The sequence below is a fragment of the Mytilus trossulus genome, chromosome 9 (genome assembly GCF_036588685.1).
Source record: "Mytilus trossulus isolate FHL-02 chromosome 9, PNRI_Mtr1.1.1.hap1, whole genome shotgun sequence".
NCBI classification, from domain to species: Eukaryota; Metazoa; Mollusca; class Bivalvia; order Mytilida; family Mytilidae; genus Mytilus; species Mytilus trossulus.
The window spans coordinates 69,884,662-69,902,741 of NC_086381.1; the positions used below are offsets into that span (position 1 = coordinate 69,884,662).

General features: G+C 34.6%; 1 protein-coding gene across 3 annotated transcripts in view; it reads right to left on the bottom strand.

Moving 5' to 3' along the window:
* Positions 1-18,080, bottom strand: part of LOC134683326 (uncharacterized) — a 29,868-nt gene that overhangs the window by 7,406 nt on the left and 4,382 nt on the right. For all 3 annotated transcript variants that reach the window (XM_063542559.1, XM_063542557.1, XM_063542558.1), the window contains exons 2-8: positions 13,851-13,997; positions 11,091-12,616; positions 10,387-10,544; positions 9,726-9,924; positions 3,590-3,639; positions 2,820-2,919; positions 1,641-1,693 (exon numbers count right to left, since the gene is read on the bottom strand). In XM_063542559.1, the coding sequence (XP_063398629.1) occupies positions 1,641-1,693; positions 2,820-2,919; positions 3,590-3,639; positions 9,726-9,924; positions 10,387-10,544; positions 11,091-12,616; positions 13,851-13,996 (2,232 nt within the window). In that variant the 5' untranslated portion in view covers position 13,997. The remainder of the gene's footprint in view (positions 1-1,640; positions 1,694-2,819; positions 2,920-3,589; positions 3,640-9,725; positions 9,925-10,386; positions 10,545-11,090; positions 12,617-13,850; positions 13,998-18,080) is intronic.

Here is an 18,080-nt window from a genome sequence, read left to right on the forward strand (position 1 = left end):
ATGCTTGTTTAACCCAACGACATTATGTATGTGCCTGCTAAAAGTAAGGAGCATGTAATCCAGTGGATGTCAGTTGTTGCTGTACAAGCTGTATATCATATATTTGTTATTCATTTATTGTTTTATCCATAAATCAGGCTGTTAATTTTCTGTTTAAATACTTCAACATTTGTCCTTTCAAGGCCTTTATCAGTGTTCCAGCTAGGATTTCAAAAGGGCAGGGTGCCAATCCCAAAAAAGGGCATTTAACGCGTGATATGATAATATGAAAAGGGCATGTTTTGATAAAAGATATTAATTAAACATTGTGTTTATTCGTTGAATCACAGGTTACACAAGAACAACATCATTAGCCCATATAGAACTCTATCTTTCTACTTTTTAGGATGAAAAACTTGTCAAGCAGCTTGTCACACAAGTTTTTAGATCATTGCTTGGCACAGTTGAGCTTTATATGCAGTATGTTTTGAAAGGTGACCTGCTTCATTCTGTTTCTATGGTCTGACACACTTTACCAATTTCACCTTTCTACCCCTGCTGTGCTTAATGGCATTACAGCACAAAACAGCTGTGCTCAGTAAATGCACAATGTTAGGATATATAGCAACAGTGAAAATTTGTATCAAAAATAAAGAATACAGAAAAAGATGACCAAGGCACCCTACCAACACAGCTACTATAAGACCCTCTTTAACTTTTCCATAACTCAAAATACCTAAACATATATATTCTTAAGCAAGAAGTATGTAGACATATTTTAGAATATGTAAGTGGGTTACTCAATGCTAGGAAAAAATCAGATGGAGTTATCTTTCTTTATTCGGGTGTGCTCCTTCTTTGGAGGATTATAAACAGTATGTAAATATGATGTAAATATGATCAACAATATTGCGGCCGATTTTGTTATTTTCGTATCAAAAATGAGGGCAGTCAATGACAAATACATCTGAATTTGCTGTTTATTTCACGGAAAACAAGTAAAACGATGTCTTCAACGAGTTGATTATGGTTTTCAACTTTCTGTCATTACGTTTCCTCCATGAAACTACGGTAAACATTGCAAATTGTGCCCAAGTTGTTGTATGCACATTTCTTCAAAGATAATTGCCGACTGACCGATTCTATTTGAATGAATTAATGTTGATGATCATTAATGACCCATCTGATAAACGGATTACCTATAACAACAGATTATGACACCAGTTGTAACCTTTGATAAGCTTGGGGTCGTAAATAAAGTCATAAACTTTTCCCCAGGTAAAATTTAGTAATTAGCGTATCATATCAATACAAACAAAATAATATACAATCGATCTTCAAAAAAGGCAGGGCACCGTGGAAACTGTAAAAAGGGCACAGGGCGGCACTCGGGAAAGGCGGGCGTGCGCCCTCTGAAAACGGCCTAGCTGGAACACTGTTTATAAATTAAAGCTTGCTATGTGGTTTTGGGTTGATCATGTTGATGTTCATTGTAGAAGACTGTGTAGTGTCAATAGTTATTCCTACATCATTTGTCAGTTGGAAAGTTGGCAAACATACTACACCTTTTTTTTTTTTTATATAAACAGACATGTGCATCACTATACACACATACAGTAAGACCTCCCACTCATATAAGAAGGTATATTAGGTAAACTTACAGGAGATGTACCGTAGTCATCAAGAATAGACATCAAGTGCGCTTCCATTCTACCTGCAAAAAACATTTAATATAGAAATAATATACCATACCTATATGTGTGACAACAGAAAACATTTACAGAGAAAAGTTATTATGAAATTTTATGGACTGCATGATGACACCTGCATCTGTATTTGTATCAAAGTATACAGGAAAACATTTTGAAAAGGTGGAAATCAAAAGACTTCAATCCTACCTAAACTATAATAGAGATTTAATGTCAACTTTTAAGTGTCTAACTAATTGAGTCATAAACAAGAATGTGTCCATAGTACACGAATGCCTCATCTGCACTATCATTTTCTATGTTCAGTCGACCGTGAAAATGGGGTAAAATCTCTAATTTGGCATTAAAAACTAGAAAGATCATGTCATAGGCAACATGTGTACTAAGTTTCAAGTTGATTGGACTTCAACTTCATCAAAAACTGCCTTAACCAAAAACTTTAACCTGAAGCAGGACGAACGGACGGACGGACAGACCAGAAAACATAATGCCCATAAATGGGTCATAAAAATAAGTTTTGTAAGATTATATGCATAATAAGTGAACAATTTTATGTAAAGTAAGCTTTATGTGACTTTCTCCTAAGTATTTTTTTTAGACAATCCTTGGAACACAGGTTTTTTGTTTTTGGCTGTGTTGAAGACCCCATGGGCTGTTTGTTTTCTTTTTGGTTGCATTATATATATTAACAGTAATTTCAAATGTGCAACACAAAACAGTTGCAAATTTTAACAAATTGTGATTTTTTTTCAAGAGAAAATTGCCCCTGCAGTTCTCTATTATGGTAGAAAAGTGTTATTTCCATTCATAGATATAAAAAAATAACAATTTTGTTGATGGATCAAACTGTCGTCACATTCATACAGAATACTCTCAATTCGAGGGTGTTCATTATCATCCAAATGATTCCAATTTTTGTGAAATTCATGGGTACAGATAAAACACTAATTAAATTTTTCACGAATTACAAATTTTCTTAAGGCATGCATGCACATTTTGGCAAACCATGAAATTATATACCCCAGGAAAAGTCCTCAATCCACAATAAATAAATGAAAACACAGTATTAGCATCATAAAGCTGAACCAATGCAACTTAACCACCTATGGAAAGGTAAACATATATATATACTTAGAGCTTCAAGACTGTTAGAGTTTCTTTGTCGTCTGCTTCCTCTCTGTCTGGTCCGGGTTCGAGGTGGAGTTGTACTTCTGGTAGCTCGTATCATTTGCTAAATATGTAAAAATAAATCAATTTTCATCATAAAGATTCCTCTTCAAGTGCCAGTTAATTATACTTCTCAACTGTAGAATTTCAAATTTCAACACAATACTTCAGCATGATAATAAATGAGCAACAAATTACAGCACCAGATAGTTCAAGTTTGTATTATACAAGACATCATAAATTACTTTTTCAAACTTTCCTGGGCTTGAATCAAAACCAGCCATCAATGAGAAAATGAGAAAAGTAAGTAAATGTTTTGCAACATAAATGGAAAAATATTGATATGAATAAGGGATAGTTGTATTTTGATATTTTCCCTTGGGTTTCATAAGCATTATTGCTGGGTTTCATAAGCATTATTGCAGTAACCTGAAGCAATTCATATCCTGGTCCTCTAATCTTCTATTGACTGTTGTCTTATGTAACAACCTTTCCACATCTCTTTATCTAAATATTGATATTGTAGGAATTCTGTTGCTACTTTTAAGTCAAAACCGTATGTGTAATTTTGTCAAGCATTTATGATATTAAAAATATAAATTAACTTAAATTCTCCCTTCAAGTTAACTGGATTGTATACAATTTATATATATTTTTTTTTTTAAACATGACACTTGTCATGTGACATGGGGCGTTTTATAACTTGCTGTTTGGTGTTAGCTTTGCTATCTTACCTCTATATTTGGGGAAACCTCATCAGGAAGATTAATAAAAGTCTCAATATCTGTAACAATAAAAACAAAATGTTGTTGTTATAAGACTCTCTACATTTTATGTTTTTTATCATAACGATCCTGCATACCCTCGGGTATCCACTTTAAGGACTCTACCGTACTTCAGACTCACCAGGCGTTGGTTCACTTTCGTTTGTAATAAAAACAAAAGTAAAAGATATACAAAATGTCTGATGTTTATGGATTGATTTTTAGTACGTGTATGTGAAACTCTTTTTTCCAGTGGCTGATTTTCAAATGTGAATTTTAAAATACAAAATGTAGTGTCTCAGTTTTTGCAAAAAAAAAACCAAAGGAAAAAATAATGTACAAGAAATTTTGATTTAAACTTTATAAATCACACAAATTACACCCCATAAGACGTGTAAGATAGTCAAATGCATAATAACAATTACATGCAACAATAATATAATCATGACATTTACATAAACACAATAAAATAAATACAAGAAGAATGTGTCAGGCTAAAACTTTGAAATTTTAAAAAGTTAAAAAAGTGTCATAACACTAGAATTGTACATTACTCATGTTGCTGCCTAATTTAGTTTTGATTCTTTACATTGAATATGAGTTTCAAAAAATATCCATGCAGCAAACTGAAGTTGAAGTGTGTAAACTAGATGGAACTGACAAACAGTATTACTATGTCCCCCTACAACAAGTAGTGTGTGGGACAATACAATAGGAAACTAGATGGAACTGACAAACAGTAGTTCTATGTCCCCTGCAACAAGTAGTGTGTGGGACAATACAATAGGAAACTAGATGGAACTGACAAACAGTATTTCTATGTCCCCCTGCAACAAGTAGTGTGTGGGACAATACAATAGGAAACTAGATGGAACTGACAAACAGTAGTTCTATGTCCCCCTGCAACAAGTAGTGTGTGGGACAATACAATAGGAAACTAGATGGAACTGACAAACAGTAGTTCTATGTCCCCTGCAACAAGAAGTGTGTGGGACAATACAATAGGAAACTAGATGGAACTGACAAACAGTATTTCTATGTGCCCCTGCAACAAGTAGTGTGTGGGACAATACAATAGGAAACTAGATGGAACTGACAAACAGTAGTTCTATGTCCCCCTGCAACGGTAGTGTGTGGGACAATACAATAGGAAACTAGATGGAACTGACAAACAGTATTTCTATGTGCCCCTGCAACAAGTAGTGTGTGGGACAATACAATAGGAAACTAGATGGAACTGACAAACAGTATTTCTATGTCTCCCTGCAACAAGTAGTGTGTGGGACAATACAATAGGAAACTAGATGGAACTGACAAACAGTATGTCTATGTCTCCCTGCAACAAGTAGTGTGTGGGACAATACAATAGGAAACTAGATGGAACTGACAAACAGTAGTTCTATGTCCCCCTGCAACGGTAGTGTGTGGGACAATACAATAGGAAACTAGATGGAACTGACAAACAGTATTTCTATGTCCCCTGCAACGGTAGTGTGTGGGACAATACAATAGGAAACTAGATGGAACTGACAAACAGTATTTCTATGTCCCCCTGCAACAAGTAGTGTGTGGGACAATACAATAGGAAACTAGATGGAACTGACAAACAGTATGTCTATGTCTCCCTGCAACAAGTAGTGTGTGGGACAATACAATAGGAAACTAGATGGAACTGACAAACAGTAGTTCTATGTCCCCCTGCAACAAGTAGTGTGTGGGACAATACAATAGGAAACTAGATGGAACTGACAAACAGTATTTCTATGTCTCCCTGCAACAAGTAGTGTGTGGGACAATACAATAGGAAACTAGATGGAACTGACAAACAGTAGTTCTATGTCCCCCTGCAACGGTAGTGTGTGGGACAATACAATAGGAAACTAGATGGAACTGACAAACAGTATTTCTATGTCCCCCTGCATCAAGTAGTGTGTGGAACAATACAATAGGAAACTAGATGGAACTGACAAACAGTATTTCTATGTCCCCTGCAACGGTAGTGTGTGGGACAATACAATAGGAAACTAGATGGAACTGACAAACAGTATTTCTATGTGCCCCTGCAACAAGTAGTGTGTGGGACAATACAATAGGAAACTAGATGGAACTGACAAACAGTAGTTCTATGTCCCCTGCAACAAGTAGTGTGTGGGACAATACAATAGGAAACTAGATGGAACTGACAAACAGTAGTTCTATGTCCCTCTACAACAAGTAGTGTGTGGGACAATACAATAGGAAACTAGATGGAACTGACAAACAGTAGTTCTATGTCCCCTGCAACAAGTAGTGTGTGGGACAATACAATAGGAAACTAGATGGAACTGACAAACAGTAGTTCTATGTCCCCTGCAACAAGTAGTGTGTGGGACAATACAATAGGAAACTAGATGGAACTGACAAACAGTATTTCTATGTCCCCCTGCAACAAGTAGTGTGTGGGACAATACAATAGGAAACTAGATGGAACTGACAAACAGTATGTCTATGTCTCCCTGCAACAAGTAGTGTGTGGGACAATACAATAGGAAACTAGATGGAACTGACAAACAGTATTTCTATGTCCCCCTGCAACAAGTAGTGTGTGGGACAATACAATAGGAAACTAGATGGAACTGACAAACAGTATGTCTATGTCCCCCTGCAACAAGTAGTGTGTGGGACAATACAATAGGAAACTAGATGGAACTGACAAACAGTATGTCTATGTCCCCCTGCAACAAGTAGTGTGTGGGACAATACAATAGGAAACTAGATGGAACTGACAAACAGTATTTCTATGTCCCCCTGCAACAAGTAGTGTGTGGGACAATACAATAGGAAACTAGATGGAACTGACAAACAGTAGTTCTATGTCCCCTGCAACAAGAAGTGTGTGGGACAATACAATAGGAAACTAGATGGAACTGACAAACAGTATGTCTATGTCCCCCTGCAACAAGTAGTGTGTGGGACAATACAATAGGAAACTAGATGGAACTGACAAACAGTAGTTCTATGTCCCCCTGCACAAGTAGTGTGTGGGACAATACAATAGGAAACTAGATGGAACTGACAAACAGTATTTCTATGTCCCTCTACAACAAGTAGTGTGTGGGACAATACAATAGGAAACTAGATGGAACTGACAAACAGTATTTCTATGTCCCCCTGCAACAAGTAGTGTGTGGGACAATACAATAGGAAACTAGATGGAACTGAAAAACAGTATTTCTATGTCCCCCTACAACAAGTAGTGTGTGGGACAATACAATAGGAAACTAGATGGAACTGACAAACAGTATTTCTATGTCCCCCTGCAACAAGTAGTGTGTGGGACAATACAATAGGAAACTAGATGGAACTGACAAACAGTATTTCTATGTCCCCTGCAACAAGTAGTGTGTGGGACAATACAATAGGAAACTAGATGGAACTGACAAACAGTATTTCTATGTCCCCCTACAACAAGTAGTGTATGGGACAATACAATAGGAAACTAGATGGAACTGACAAACAGTATTTCTATGTCCCCCTGCAACAAGTAGTGTGTGGGACAATACAATAGGAAACTAGATGGAACTGACAAACAGTATTTCTATGTCCCCCTGCAACAAGTAATGTGTGGGACAATACAATAGGAAACTAGATGGAACTGACAAACAGTATTTCTATGTCCCCTGCAACAAGTAGTGTGTGGGACAATACAATAGGAAACTAGATGGAACTGACAAACAGTAGTTCTATGTCCCCTGCAACAAGTAGTGTGTGGGACAATACAATAGGAAACTAGATGGAACTGACAAACAGTAGTTCTATGTCCCCCTGCAACAAGTAGTGTGTGGGACAATACAATAGGAAACTAGATGGAACTGACAAACAGTATTTCTATGTCCCCCTGCAACAAGTAGTGTGTGGGACAATACAATAGGAAACTAGATGGAACTGACAAACAGTATGTCTATGTCCCCCTGCAACAGGTAGTGTGTGGGACAATACAATAGGAAACTAGATGGAACTGACAAACAGTATGTCTATGTCCCCCTACAACAAGTAGTGTGTGGGACAATACAATAGGAAACTAGATGGAACTGACAAACAGTATGTCTATGTCCCCCTGCAACAGGTAGTGTGTGGGACAATACAATAGGAAACTAGATGGAACTGACAAACAGTATTTCTATGTCCCCCTGCAACAAGTAGTGTGTGGGACAATACAATAGGAAACTAGATGGAACTGACAAACAGTATTTCTATGTCCCCCTGCAACAAGTAGTGTGTGGGACAATACAATAGGAAACTAGATGGAACTGACAAACAGTAGTTCTATGTCCCCTGCAACAAGAAGTGTGTGGGACAATACAATAGGAAACTAGATGGAACTGACAAACAGTATGTCTATGTCTCCCTGCAACAAGTAGTGTGTAGGACAATACAATAGGAAATATTCAAAATCAAATATTGATTTTAAATGTCATGAATCAGAATGTCTGGAATGGGGAACAAATGAGTAAAGCATTAAATCATTAGATTCTTGACAGATAGTGAGTTACATACATTTAACACAGAATATGTGTGTTGTGCCAAACAAACAGCATTGAAACAGAAGAACACTTTCTAATAGAATGCTCGTTATACGACGATCTTCAATACAATCTTTTTAATGAATGCTCAAAACTTATTTGAAGACTTTTAATATTTAAATACAAACAGAAAATTTATTGAAACTAGAGGCTCTCAAGAGCCTGTGTCGCTCACCTGTTACTGTATTTACTGATGTCGGTCATCTTGGTTGGTAGGTGGGGTCATTAGACACTTTTTTTAAATAGATACCATAGTGATGATTGTGGCCACGTTTAGTTTAATATGGCCCATAGTTTTAGAAAATAAGATTTTTGTACAAGTTACAAAAATGACGAAAATTTGTTCAAAATTGACTATAAAGGGCAATAACTCCTTAAGGGGTACTCTTACAATTTTTATCATGTTGACTTATTTGTAGATCCTACTTTGCTGAACAAAATTGCTGTTTACAGTTTATCTCTATCTATAATAGTATTCAAGATAATAATCAAAAACTGCAAAATTTCGTTAAAATTACCAATTTTAGGGCAGCAACCCAATAACGAGTTGTCAGATTCATCTGAAAATTTGCGAGGGGATAGATCTTATTCTGATGGACATTTAAATCTTGAAAGATTTGCCCTTAATGTCTTAGTTTTAAAGATATAAATCAAAAACTGCATTTTACCACTATGTTCTAATTTTAGCCATGTCGGCCATTTTGTTTGGTAGGCGGTGTCATCGGACACATTTTTCAAACTATATACCACAATGATAATTATCGCCAAGTTTGGTTTAATTTGGCCATGTAGTTTCAGAGAAGAAAATTTTTGTACAAGTTACAAAAACTGACGAAAATTTGTTAAAAATTGACTATAAAGGGCAATGACTCCTTAAGGGGTTGACTGACAATTTTGGTCATGTTGACTTATTTGTAGGTTTTACTTTGCTGAACATTATTGCTGTTTACAGTTTATCTCTATCTATAATAGTATTCAAGATAATAACCAAAAACTGCAAAATTTCCTTAAAATAACCTATTCAGGGGGGCAGCAACCTAACAACAGGTTGTCCAATTCATCTGAAAATTCTAAGGCAGATAGATCTTGACCTGATTAACAATTTTACCCCATGTCAGATTTGCTCTAAATGTTTTGGTTTCAAAGATATAAGCCAAAATATACATTTTACCCCTGTGTTCTATTTTTAGCCATGGCGGCCATCTTGGTTGGATGGCCAGGTCATCGGACACATTTTTTAAACTAGATACCCCAAGAATGATTGTGGCCAAGTTTGGTAACATTTGGCCCAGTAGTTTCAGAGGAGAAGATTTTTGTAAAAGTTTACGGACGACGGATGCAGGACGACGGACGCCAAGTGATGAGAAAAGCTCACTTGACCTTTCAGGTCAGGTGAGCTAAAAAAGGGATTGATACCCTCAAGCCCCTTAAAGTCTAACTGGTGAGATTGGAGAAATATCGTGATACATGAATAATAGTGATAGAATCTGTTTCTCTTATGATATTTTTTTAGCTTTTGTTTCAAAACGAAGCTGTGTTCATACCTTCCAGTCCATACAGCCTTGTTCTATTTTGATGTGTTCTGTTATCAGAATCATCATCTGTTGTACCACTACTAGTACTGTTGGTGGTAGGTTCAGCTTGGGGACCAGTACCACTACTGGTACTGGTGGTGGTAGGCTCAGCTTGGGGACCAGTCTCAAGGTTTTGTAATGACATGGCAAACTCCATGTCCATTTCTTCCTAAAATAAATACATTGATGTTATAAAATAAATCTGTGTTCTGTCTGCCCAAAATAGAAATAAACCCTTATTCCAGCCTGTAAACCTTTCAAAGCTACATATATTATTCTCACTCTGCCTTTTTTTAAAATAAACTTCAAATTACATATCTTCCAGTGTTTCCTTTAAAGTATGACCTACTTTCAATGCTAGGTACATAGTCTTAACTTGTATTTATGTTAGCTATGTGCATAGTCTTAACTTGTATTTAATGTACATATGCTTTGTGCACAATCTTAATTTGTATTTATATTGTTTGTACATGTTCATTTATACATGGTTTCAACTAGTGTTTATTGTTAATTAAGTCATGTCAGTGTTTGGTCTTAAATTGTATTTTATGTACATTCAGTGCTTGGTCTAAAGTTGTATTTACGGTGTGTTCATTGTCTACCCTATTAGTATGTCTGTCATTTAAAGTACCTGCAAACGTCTTGCAAAATCTTCATCATTTTGGTGCTGTTGGACTCGCTGCACTGCATCATTTGTCCTTGGTGTCAACAGACGTGATGCCAACATGAAATCAGAACCATGGCTTGATACACTATCACGACTTAAATTCCTTGTTCTGGACAATCTCCCTTTAAGATTATTAGATAGATAGATGCATGATACAAATACACTCAAACAACTTCAAAGGTGTCTTTAAAGTGAGTTATGATTATGATATATAATATTTCAATCAGAGAGACCATTTACCATGTTTACACTACAAATAAAAAGTTATAAGCTTACACATGCATGTTACACTGTTGTTTGGTGTCAAATTCAACAGTAACTGCTGTGTACTATATTAAATTGTGTTATCCTTTCCATGTTCGGATTAATATTCTTTTTTTAATTTATGGACTGTTGAAGTCTGTTCTATCATCAATTTTGCAAGATAGAGAGGTATCTTATTCAAAACCATAACCATTCACTTACAGGTAAATATATATGTATAAAATTCTATCTACAATATACATACAGCATTGTGCTTTGTTTGTTTTTTTGTCATTCTTCATGTTCTTCAAAGGTCTTAAATTTTTTCTTGAAGATGAAAAAAATGCAAACCTAAAATTTTATGCATTCTGGGACAGTTAAATACATTGTCTAAAACATTGCAAAGGTTTTGATAGCTTACAAACCTTTGTGACTTCTGGCCCATCTTGATCTATTCATTGGAGATAATAATCTATGATCTCTTGATGGAGGGGAATTACTAGCAGACGGTCGGACTTGGTCAGACATTAGTTCTGCAGGTGATGGATCAAAGTCATCCATAATCCTTTCTGGGCGAGATCTTCTGTCTGCATGTCTACCTCTACGTATGGAAATTGGTACAGGCAATCTTGGACTGGAAAAAGTTGGATGGAAACCATTTGTGAAATTTGATTGTGCTAATGGAGAAAAATTATCTTCTGTATGGAAAATGACATTGTCAATGTCTCGTGGAGGAGTTTCTTGGCTGTCAGCACTTGATATAGATATAGCTGACATATTCTGTTCATTTGGCATGTTTGAGGTAGAAGTTTGTACAATTTGGCCTATTCTTGATGTTTGCGAGGGGATTTTATCATTTCCTGTACCTGAGACTTTTGAGTTTTGTGAATCAAAAGTTTGTGTACTTCTTTTAACACCATTTTTACTTTCAAGTCTAGGTGAGCAGAAATATTTCTCCTTTAACTCTCTTTTTGGAACAAAATGTTTGAGGCCTTTTGAATCAAGCTTTTTTTTTTCATACATGAGAATTCTATCACGACCATTTTTGTTCACAATTTCTTTATTTGTCATGACTGTATCTTTGCAACTCTTTTTTTTATCAGACAAATCTCGACCAATAAGTTCACGTAAGGGAACTGTGTCTGAATTATCTAAATTGGTGTCTGAATCTGAGTCTGATGGCCAGCCACAAGGACTTAACTGGAATTTCCCCTGAGGTATTCTTTGTTTGTTATATGATGAAGGCAGTTCTGGTGACCAACTATCAGAACTATCAAGTAATCTGTCAATTCGTTCTTTCTCCTGTCTGTCCATTTTAAGTCTAGAAAATTTGTTATGAATACAATCAGAATCCTCCCCCTGTCTCTTACACATTGGCCCATTTTTTTGTCTATCTGGGGTTAATTCAAGAGAATTGTTTTGATATTTGTGTGAATGAGCAGCACTGTCAGCATCCAGAGCAAGCCTTTTCTTTCTAGGTTCGCAGAAACTCTTATTTCTCTTTTGAATGACAGTTTCATTTCTTTCTTTCAACAGGGCAGACAGATGGTCTTCACTTTCTTTCACAAGAACCTCAAAATCAGCATCTATATCTTTCTGCTTTTTCCTCATCTGAGTTGGTGACATATTTGTTACAGAGCCAGTAGGATTATTGCTCTCAATATAATCAGTCCACAAATCCTGAAAATATTTATCAGTTTCCATTGTGTGTTTCTTCTTTCTTCCTTCATTTTCACATTGACTTAAAAAGCAGGAGTCCATTTTTTTTCTTGAAGCTGCTATAGCACTTCCTGCATGCTTTGTTTCATTAGTACGATCTGATTGAAAATATGGACCTATATTTTCTGTTGGTTCAAGAGATTTCCTAGCTTTCTTTCTAACACATTCAGGTTGAGATTTTCCATGCTCAAAAAGTCTGTCTCTTTTACCAGAGAATCTTGAAAACACTGGACTATAAATGGAAATGTAAATCATAATATATTTCAAAATAATGTATAACATGTATAATGTGGATCACACAACAAGTATAAAAATTTCTCTTAAATTTTCTAGCATCCATGAAGATCCTTTAAACATGTATTATATATCAACCATTGTGTCAACCAGTATCATAACCTATGAACCCAACCAATGCTTATTGACATTTAAACATCTTTAATTAAATTTACATGATGTAAGAATGAATCATTTACATGTAGAATTATTTTGTTGTGAAACAAAATTTAAGTATCTGAAGCATTGTTTCTATATTCATGTATATTTATCATGTTTATATATATATTGACGTTATGTTTCTCTTTATATGTACATTTACCGACAATATAAAAAATCTTTCTAAATTTAGATTAATGACGTCATGACATCACACATAACAACCAAAGAGGAAGCGCCACAGCAGACAAAAAGAAAAGTTTACCAGGAATTTTATGCAGACACTATAACAATGTATAAAGTATACAAGAAAGCTAATGCAACAAGCTATAAAGTTGTTCAAAAATATTGATATCTCCCATAACATGTTCAAATTCTTGCAAAATACAATTTAAAAATACACATAAAGAACATTCAATGACATTTTCTAATACGTTATTTTCATATGTAATGATCATGATGATGGACTTTCAGTCAGTTAATATGTTATACATATTGATTGGCAGAGGTAGAAGTGTAATAAAATATCAGGGTGAGTGGTATGTCATTATCTCCTATTACATGTTGTAGGTTAGCATTAACTATATTATAGATCTAATTCCTGAGCTGCCAACATGACAAACATGACAAACAAGACAAACAAGACAAACATGACAAACAAGACAAACAAGACAAACATGACAAACAAGACAAACAGGGGAAAAGATAAATTACTATCATTACCATTATTAGAGAAGAGAACAAAAAATAAATCCACAATGTTCATGTTGTTAGTTAAACTACATATCACATGTATCAGAAACTCATGGAAAATCATGGCCAGGTTAAAATTCTCACAAAGTAGTAAGAAGTTGTGCATGTTATCTGGTTATCACACAAATAATATCCCCTTGATAATTCCCCCTCACACCACCAACCCCTAGAGTAATATTCAACCAAATTTATGGATGAACCAATCATTGGACAAGAAGATTATCGTTTACCAACCACTCCTTGAATGTGGCATAATATAAAACAATGTTGTTCTGACATACCTTGGAGTGTCTGGTATTATGATAGCACCATTGTTATGTTGTGTTTCCGCAGCCCTATTACATTCTGGTTTTGTGACAGTAAAGGTCCTGTTAAATTTCTTTGCTTTGAACCTCTGTACTACATCTTGATTGTCTTGGTCTTCCATTCTGTAAATACATGTAAACGTTACTTTTTGCGACACGTAAATTTATTAATTTTACTCTTCGCAAGTACATGAAGTACATGTATTTGAATAACGAAAAAAGCAGTAATATATTTTCACACTATACAACATGTACAATATCAAAAACTTTATTGGAACTGATGTTTTGAATGTGGTTACATTATATAAATAAAAAATAGCTGAGAGGGTGGTAGAGCATATTGTTTTCCGAAGAAAACATTGTCAACCAATACGCTCTATCACCCTCTCAGCTATCATGGCTATGTGTTATTTAATCTATTATACTGAATGTCCTATCATTATTATATGTTTTACAGATTAATTTTATTATTAAAGTATTTTCTATAATGTCACGTACATAACACTGTTACAGGTATTAGGAAAAACAACAAAAGGTTGTTTTTTTTATTGTGATAGTCAAAAAAGAAAATATGAGCCAAAAAGTAGATCTTAAGCAACGTGTTTAATTACTAGATGTAAATTCAATTCACTGTTCTTTAAATTATCCATTTTGATTGGTCTGGACGAGACGGTAACATTCAATAAATTGTCACCCACTCAACCATGTGATAGAGCAAATTAGCACCCTCGTATGTATGTTACAGGTATATCCAAAATACTGTCATGACTTTTTTTTTGGCTCCAATCACTCATACCTTTTAGGACAACTTTGACATTTCCAAATGTAAGCATGTTACTGACCTAGACTATTTACTGGGTTTGTAATAACATGAGCAACATGACCAGGTACCACATGCAGAGCAGTATCTGCCTACCCCTCTGGGGCACCCGAGATCCCTTCCCAACCTAGTTTTTGGTTGGGTTTGTGTTGTTTATTTTATCTTTTTGTTTTTTAAGCTATTTTGTTGTCAATTTATTTTGACTGTCCCTCTGGTAATGTATCTTTGAATGTTCATTTTGAGCTCATATCCTTCATTTCATACCTTGAAAATTAAAATCAGATAAAACTGGTCTGAGTGACACATGAAATTCAGTCCTTAAACTTCCACAAATAGTGTTAATCCATGGGCAAATAACCATGATAACTACTGCCTGCTGGTTGTGTTTATTATAGAAATACGCCAAGGAACAACTTCTACAGTTGCAAGACCAGTTGAAGTCAAAACTCCAAAAATCTGGAAATTTCGGATTTTTTGGTGCAATTGACCTTCTTTTGACTGTTCAGTGCTGAAGCCAGATCATTTTCACTTAAACCTAAGAACTGTTATGGTAAATATGTTCACTGGGGTCCACACTACATTGATATATCAATAGGTCAAGAAATAGGACAAATTTATCATAAAAATTGACTCCTGCTGATTATCAACCTTGAGGCAAAAAATGTGTAAGAGTTCCTTGGAACTCAGTGTCTTGCCTAATTTGCTGTAAATCACAGGCTCAACAAGAATGAGGAAGAAGATCAATAGAAATATTCCTCTTGATACTTTTTCATGATTGTCAGAAGCATCTGTCCAAGTTTGGTAAAAATCTAGGATAGTTAATCAATCTAATAAAAGTTTTGAAAACTTTAACTGCAGACTGTATGTAATGTTAACTTTAAAGAAAATCTAAGGCCATTTAAAAGTAAAATACAGAAAATATGGAGTTATCTTTTTACAAAATTTACTTCTGGATACCACCTTGTGATCATAAATAAGCTTCTGTCTAAGTTTGGCACAAACTGATGATAGTTTTAAGAAAGTTATTGAAATTTTAAAAACTTTAACCACATAGTGAATGTAATGTTACCCAGCAGAAAACCTAATTCCATTTAAAAGTAAAATATGGAAAAAATGGATTTATGTTTTTACAAAATTTTCTTCTGGATACTATATATATCTTATCATCATAAACAAGCTTCTGTCCAAGTTTGGAACAAACCCAGGATAGTTTAAGAAAGTTATTAAAATTCTAAAAACTTTAACTACAGAGTGAATGCTATGTTTCTCTGCAGAAAAAACTAAGTCCATTTATAAGTAAAATATGAAAAAAATTGAATTCTTTTTTTACAAAATTAACTTCTGAATACCATCTTATGATCATAAACATTAGCTTCTGTCCAAGTTTGGTAGAAATCCAGTATAGTTTAAGAAAGTTATTAAAATTTCAAAAACTTTAACTGCAGAGTGAATACTTGTTGACGACGCCACGGACGACTAGTCTCGCTTTTACAACTGAATTCGAAGACTCGACAAAAAAGGAGAGTTTTTTTGTAAATCATTTTGACTTTTTGTACTCAACATGACATGTATGGTCCCAACACGAAATAAAACATGTCAGTCAGGGGTACTACTTGTACAAGTGTATTTTATTTACTTGAAGAAGTAAAAATAAATATACACATATAAGTAAATTTGTACGCTACTTATACAAGTGAATTTTATTTACTTGTATAGGTAAAAAAAAATATTGGCTGAGTTATGTTCCTTAGACATTCAGATTTTTTTACTTGTAGAAGTAAAAAAGTCATCCTATCTTCTTTTATTGAAATCTTTGGATTTCTTTGCTGTAATTGAATTTTAAGTTATCTGCTCTTTGCAGATGTCTTTACTAATCATTTCAGTGCAATTTCATGGACAATGAAAATCTCATTTGTCTGTTATCTTCAGAACACTGCTCATTTACAAGCCCCCCAAGGAGCAATTTTTGAAGGCCTTGCGCAAATACTTAAGATCTTTGCGCAATCAGTTTCTTTGTTGAACTAATGAGATGAAACATTGAACTTTAATTAAAAAATTTGAGCAAACCTGGGAAAAATCATTAAAGGCATGATTTTACATCTCAAAACTTGAGGATTTTTGTTGGATTGTAAGAAAAATTTACTTATACAAGTAAATTTTTGAGAAAATGAAGGGGAGATTATTTAAACATTATTTATTTACTTATATATGTATATTTCTTTTTACTTCTTCAAGTAAATAAAATACACTTGTACAAGTAGTACCCCTGACTGCATGTGTGAAAGAATTACTTCCCTTATTAAATGTAGAAGATACTTAGTTAGCGATAAGCGATTGAACAAAAGAAATACTTCTTTAGCTCAGTCTGTTAACACACTGCCTTGTTTCCGGGTTCAAGTCCCATTTTTGAAATGAAATAAATGCTCTGCTATTACATGCAATATGTATGTAGCCAATTTAAAAAAAAACAGTAGTTAGAGAAGAATACTAGCTAGGGTAATTTGTGTGAGAATTTTGACGTCATAAATTATATAACTTATATGACAAAATATCAGACGCCACAATGGAAAAGTGATTGGAGTATGCGTCAAAAGTTCAAGTGGCCAGGTCAGCCAGGATTAGCGATAAGGTGAATTGCTTCCCTTATAAGTAAATGTGGTAGATACTTAGTCAGCCGTACACATAAGCAATTGAGCTAATTAAGTACTTCATTCTTGGTTGGTACATGCTGTCTTGTTACACAGAGGTCTTAGTTTCGGAAGAGTCCAGGTTAAGACAAAAAAAATTTAATGAAATTTCATGCTCTCGTGTTACACATGTTTAACGATTTTTATGTTTATAAAGTGTATATATATACACCTTATCGCTAATCCCGGCTGCTTGAACTTTTGACACATACAACAATCACTTTTTTATTGTGGTGTCAGATATTTTGTTTTATGACGTCAAAATTTTACGGGTACCTGTGTGACATTTTTTTTTCTTTCTAAGCACCAATGCAATCTGGGAACAGTATATCTAACGGGAAATGAATCTCGTACGCATTTCAGTATAAAGTTATTTCACTCCCGTACGTCACGAGACTTCGCAAGATTAATGGAGACTGGAAGCGTCGGACTGAAAGCTATCATGACTGCTAATGAATCATCCACATAATTCCACACGTTCAACAACTTTAACGAGTTGGTAAGTTTAAGCATTAAGAAGATATATTTTTTCACATGAAGTAACTAATATGAGAGTGATTTATTCTATGTAAAGTGTTTTATTACGTTGGTCAAATTCACGATCATTGAAAAATGCTACTGGTGCCATTTTTTTTGTATTATCCGATTGCATTGCCCAACGTTTTGTGATGAAAAAAATGCGATCATGACAAATTTGAA